General features: G+C 44.2%; 1 protein-coding gene across 1 annotated transcript; it reads right to left on the minus strand.

The window, feature by feature from the left end:
• Window positions 1-634: 634 nt before the first annotated feature.
• On the minus strand, window positions 635-5,905 carry LOC138976954 (uncharacterized). The gene is given in 5 exon segments (XM_070349848.1): window positions 635-685; window positions 688-772; window positions 2,752-2,801; window positions 4,247-4,268; window positions 5,684-5,905. Coding segments are annotated over 5 exon segments (228 nt in total). The 5' UTR covers window positions 5,704-5,905.
• Window positions 5,906-6,453: the final 548 nt, after the last annotated feature.

Here is a 6,453-nt window from a genome sequence, read left to right on the forward strand (position 1 = left end):
CATAAATATATTCACACACACACGCACGCACGCACAAACACACGTACACACACTCACACATGCACGCACGCACAACCACACGCACACACAACCACACACACACACAACCACATACACAACCACATACACACACAACCACACACACACTCACACACACACACACACACACACACACACACACACTATACAAATCGTGACATTAGAAAAAACAAGCAATTACTGTATTGTAACTGTACAAAGAGCGAAGGACAAAGGAGAGAATCTGCGGACAGTGAAGCGAGCACATTGTTATCGCAGTATTAGCATAAGTAGTCTGCATGCCTTCTTTGCACTGATAAAGAGGATTAGTGTTAGAACTTACAGGGTCGATGTCGTATTATTTTGGTCAACATGAGTTGGTTGGAATTCAGTCGACTATAATCGATGGTGGTTGTGGTCGTGGCAGTTGTGGTGAGTGGATAGTTATCATCGTAATCTCCATACATAATGGGGAGACAATTCAAAACAATACAATTCAAAACTATATATGACGACACCATACATTTTTCCTGTCTGTTGTGTCTTTTATATACATAGGCCTACGTTGTAAAGATATCAAGATACAAGTTATCAAGATAGATCTTTTTTGTCATGATCATGTGACAATACAACTCATCGACGACGACGATGGTGATGATGATGATGATGATGATGCGGATGATGATGATGATGATGATGATGATGATGATGATGATGATGATGATGATGATGATGATGATGCGGATGATGATGACTATGACGATGACGACAACAACAATACAACTCATCGACGTCGACGACGACGATGATGATGACGACGACGATGATGATAATGATCCTAAGTGTACGAGATCTGATTTGATTTCAACGCTGTCGTTCGATCGCAGTCGTACAAGGATGTAGGAGTCCTATACTTCGCTTTTAAATCGCCCTAATCTAACATTTTCTTTCTGTCAAGAGCTACGCATGGAATATTACGACCAAGACCGTTTCATTAGTCTCGCACTTCTACATACTTCTCCAGGCACTTCGTTGACTAGGAGGACGACCCAAAACCACCTCATTAGGGCTTACGATAGCCAAAGACAGAGTAACGGAAGATACAGGGATACCGAATGAAAAGTTAGCTTTGTATTGCTGACCGGGCTCGGACATTGGGTTGCCTTGGCCGAGCACAGTGGCCTGGTGGCTAAGACGCTGGCCTCACAAGCGGAAGGTCGAGTGTTCGAATCCCGGTCGCGCCTGGCGGGTTTAGTATGGAGAATTGTCCAAACTCAAAAGGTCAATTTACGTGCAGACCTGCTAGTGCCGTGTTCCATTCGTTTGTTCAGGCAAGTGCAAGACCAAGACCAAGCAAACCTAGGCAAGCGCAAGACCAAGACCAAGTAAACCTAGGCAAGCGCAAGACCAAGACCAAGTAAACCTAGGCAAGCGCAAGACCAAGACCAAGTAAACCTAGGCCCAAGACCAAGTAAACCTAGGCAAGCGCAAGACCAAGACCAAGTAAACCTAGGCAAGCGCAAGACCAAATAAACCTAGGCAAGCGCAAGACCAAGACCAAGTAAACCTAGGCAAGCGCAAGACCAAATAAACCTAGGCAAGCGCAAGACCAAGACCAAGTAAACCTAGGCAAGCGCAAGACCAAGACCAAGTAAACCTAGGCAAGCGCAAGACCAAGACCACAAGAAGGCGGATGACGTCTTTGATGTCATTGAGCAGTGTTGTGAGAAGCGACGTCAGCAGGTCCATGACCTCATTCAGAAAGAAGAAGATGCAACAATGACGTCATTTGCTGACATGGAGAAAGCGCGGGCAGCGATGACGTCAAACTCTGGTAACATCGATCACCTGGTGACGTCAGCCCCTGATGACGCACTCCTGCAGATGCTGAAGCAGCTGAAGTTACGTCTGGACGACCTTGAGTCAGAGAGTGGAACGACTGCGAAGGTCAAGGATGTGGGTGACATCGTATTTGACAGCCAGCTACTGACCCGTCTGAAATCAGATCTGTCTACACTAGGTAACGTTCTTTCTTTGTGCTCCTACTGTAGCTTGTCTTGTCGGTCCTGGGACGTGATGCAGGGTGACATACATGGACAGCATAACTTAATCATACTTTGTTTTACATCAGTGATGGCGCTAGTATATTTTCAAACGGTACGCGGATTTTTACGATGCAAACAGTCCACACACAAAAACGGTAGGCTGGTCATTGGAACCAGTAAGAGTCCAACTCTGAGTACTGTTTTGTTGTTTTACGAGTGAAATAAACCGGTAGTGCAAACATCAACCGGTAAGGCATACCGGCAGCCATTTATTCCCGGTATTTGCTCATTTCAATCAGTAAAATACCGTTAATTACCGGTTAACGCCAATACTGTATATCACAGTCTGATCACAGCATCCAGCTTCTGAAGAGAGTTTGTTCTCAATTATTCTGTGTTATGCGTCGCAGTCAGTTGACACGATGTCGTTCTTTTTTCCGCTGTCTGCTTTCATGTGACACTTTTAAGAGTTCTAAATAATGAGGGCGTCACTATAGTAGCTCCATCAATTGAGTGGATCAGTTGTCATGGTGAATTGATCATCAAAGACTCTTCGTCATGGTTATCTCTTTGTTGTTGTTGCTCATGTTGTTGCTCTTTTAAACTGAAGGTGATAATGACCAAATATATTGTTGATGATGATATTTACAGGGTCCATTGAGTGTCTTACACTGTATTTGTTTCTTACAGGAGATATACAACAGCCACATCAGCAGACATCAGCATCACCATCAGCGACTGCCACAACGACCACCCTATCTTCAGGTAATGAACATGGTGCACACAGTCAGCCCAAGACGTTAGGGTTAGGGTTAGGATTAGGTTCGGTCAATCGTGTCAGAAAGATGTTTCCGCTTAACTTGTGTAGCAAAGAAAGGTTCCTTTGGTTGGTTGATTTCTGTGAAAAGTTTCGATTGGTGCGTGTGTGACTATCATCATGGGTGAAAGTAGCCTGTCAATTGACTGAAATCCGTCAATCTGAAAATAAGTCTGACGGAAATTCCGTCAATCCGCAATTTTTATTAAATTTTTTTATTTTTTTTATTTTTTTTTAAGCGGAACGCGTTTTCGAACTGCTATGCGGTAAACCCCGTAGGTAAGGTTTCTTCGCTTTCGGATTCGCTCTGCATCACGATAAAAAAAAAAGTTCTCGCGTTTTGGCAGGCATTACGAAGTGGTGACATGATTTCTGCGACAAAGATGCCGGTTTTGACGGAAAACGCATGGACAGATCTTATTGATGCTGGTCTAGCCAACAAATGGCGATGGGACTGGTTGGAGTTCATGAAACTAAAACTGTGTGTGATAAGTTTGGTGCTTGAAACTCAAGTGCTTTTCCTTGAGAACTTTGCACAAAAAGAGATGCTACTGCTTAGTTGCTACTTTGTGCAGTGCTACATCATGCTGTTTGCATGTGTGACATTCTGTTTCATCATTTATTTCAATGCCTGTCTGGCAATGTTTGCTTCTTATAATTAAATATTTCGAACTTTTATTTCAGTTGTTCAGTTGTTCAGTTTCTATTTCATTTAGTAATTGGCTGTTGTCAATGTTAATTGTTATCAATTGTGTCGTTGTGTTGGAAGATGCAACTGCAAGTGTGAAAAGATACAAAAGAAAAATGATTACTTCTGTGAATTGTTTTGATTTTGTTTACCCTTTTTACCATATCATTAGAATCTGAAGGTATTTTTTTGACCTGCATGATAGTGACAAAAAGTGTATTTTTTTGCCAGGAAAGGCCACAAAATCACATTGTATAATGCAAAAATTCGTTGCCCCCCTGGACCCCCTAACGGGGCCCTGCCCCGTACCCCGCCAGGGCCTAGGCGGCCCCTGGACCCCTGCCTCAAAAAATGTTCAGTCAATTTGATTTTCATAGGTTTCACCCATGTATCATCAATGTCGATCTTTATTCGTTTACTTTACCACATTATCTACAGTCATTAGAACAATGAGTGTGTGTGTATGTGTGTTTGTGTGTGTGTGTGTGTGTGTGTGTGTGTGTGTGTGTGTGTGTGTGTGTGTGTGTGTATGTGTATGTGTGTGTGTCTGTCTGTCTGTGTGTGTGGGTGTGTGTTTGTGTGTGTTTATGTGTGTGTGTGTGTGTGTTTGTGTGTGTGTGTGTGTGTGTGCGTGTGTGTGTGTGTGTGTGTGTGTGTGAGGACAGGACAAACAGCTACAGCCAAACCAAGGAGAACAAACCTGGCAGCAGTCCTGAAGGTGGGGGACAGGGTCAGACGGGGACCGGACTGGAAATATTACCATCAGGTAAGTGCTGGTGTCCGTGTGCTGTCTGTCTCACCTACATCCTGGTTCTGTCGTCTTAACATAAGTGTCAAAAGAATTAAAACTGAGGGAAAGGGGAGGGGGGACGGACACTATTATGGTGAGGATTATTTTAGGAACGCCTTTCATGTCCGTTCTCGTTTACCTTATCAGTTGGCCCCTAAAACACACCCAACCCCTCCCTCCGCTTTTCTTCTTCCCCCCCTGCTCCTCCGGTCCCCCCATATCCCCCCCCCCCCCACTAGTGTTGGCACAGAGCAGTTCTTTGCCCTCCTTTATCATTGTGTCTTCCCATGAGTTACCTCCTCTCCCATTCCCCGTCTTGTTCCGAGCCTCCACCTCACCCTTCTGTTATTCCTTTATTATTCCTTCCATCACAACTTTCGTCCGACAAAGAAATGATCTATCTTTTCTCTTTCCGCGCCACCATCAGCCCCCCCTCTCCCCCCCCTTCTTATCCTCCAAAAATGTCCTTCCCCCGCCATCTCCCCGCCCCCTCCCCCCCCCCTCCCAAGGAGCTGTGGTCTGACTGACTTTGGGGGTTTAACGTCCTCAGAGGTAGTTGGGACCTATTTGGGACATGATTGTGATCATCATGTTGGTCTCTTTATTCCTTTCGCTACCCCATCACTTAAACCTGCCACCCGAACTCCTCCATATCCCTCCCACCCCCACCACCCCCACCACCCCCACGTGTGACCCAACAGAGCAGTGAGCAGTGTGTACTGTGTGCAGGACGGGGGAGGACCGGGCACTGTGACGACGATCCTTTCACCGTACGGACAAGGCTGGGTGGACGTCCGGTGGGACAATGGCAATCAATGGGATTACCGTATGGGAGAGGGGGGCTACTATGACCTGGACCTGGTCTGATCCACACCGCCACCACTCTGTGTACTCTGCACCACGTCATGTCGCCTGTCTGACGTCATGGTTTCACTGTAAAATGCCATTTGGTATTAACTACTGTTTAATACGTTAATCATTTTACGATTAACTTTTTTTAATTATGATTGACGCTTTCAGTAATACGAATACGAATACGAATACGAATACGAATACTTTATTATCTCATACAGAGAAATTTCAGTGTGGTGCACATTAAAAGACAAAACAAATAATAAGACAACAGATAAAAATACCATACGAAGCATACTACACTCGCGCACGCATATGTACACTAACAGGAATAGTAACATGATTCCAAATAGGTTAAAAGTTTAACGCTAAAAACTATCATTATCACAGGACTAGATATGTCATTGAACAATATTTATCACAGGACTAGTCATTCGAGGGTTATCACATTCATTCATCACAGAAATCAGTGCATATGTTCACCGGTACACATACTAGTTTTAATTAACTTAGGTATTTAAAAAGCCAATTGACTTTGGAATAAAACTGTTCTTAGTTCTGAGCGTGCGGAATCTGGGAGTGCGGAGGCGACGTCCTGAGGGCAGGACCTCAAAGTGGTGAGCGAGCACATGACTACTATCCTGGATGATGCAACGGGCCTTTCGCACCACACGTCGTTCATACAGCACAGTCAATCCTTCCTGTCTCACCCCCACAATCTTACCACATGTATCATTATAATTATCATCGTGATCGTCATCATTAACGACCAACTTTTCATGTTATGTGTCTGTCATCGTTGTTGTCGTTGTTATTATTATTGTTGTCGTCGTCCTCCTCATCATCATTAGCAGCATCGTCATCATCATCATCATCATCATCATCATCATCATCATCATCATCATCATCATCATCATCATCATCATCATCATCATCATCGTCATTATTACCACTACCGCTACCTTCTCCGACATCTCCATTCCTCCTGTTATCTTTATACCAAGAATAGTTGTATTGTGTATGCACGTTCAAATCGCGTTTTTATTCTGCTGAGGCTTCTGCTGATGTTGTATGTTCATGTACCATGTACCGCCTCTTTGTCTTTTTTATCGTAGCAAGACCGTATTGCTAGTTTGCTTGGAGAGTGCTAGCAATGAATGTAGAGTTCAGAGCATAACGTCTGAATTCTAAAGATAGCAGGCCTGAAAGTAGCGAGTATTTTACAGCCATGGCGAGTAGAAAC

This window comes from Littorina saxatilis, linkage group LG9 (assembly GCF_037325665.1).
Source record: "Littorina saxatilis isolate snail1 linkage group LG9, US_GU_Lsax_2.0, whole genome shotgun sequence".
NCBI classification, from domain to species: domain Eukaryota; kingdom Metazoa; phylum Mollusca; class Gastropoda; order Littorinimorpha; family Littorinidae; genus Littorina; species Littorina saxatilis.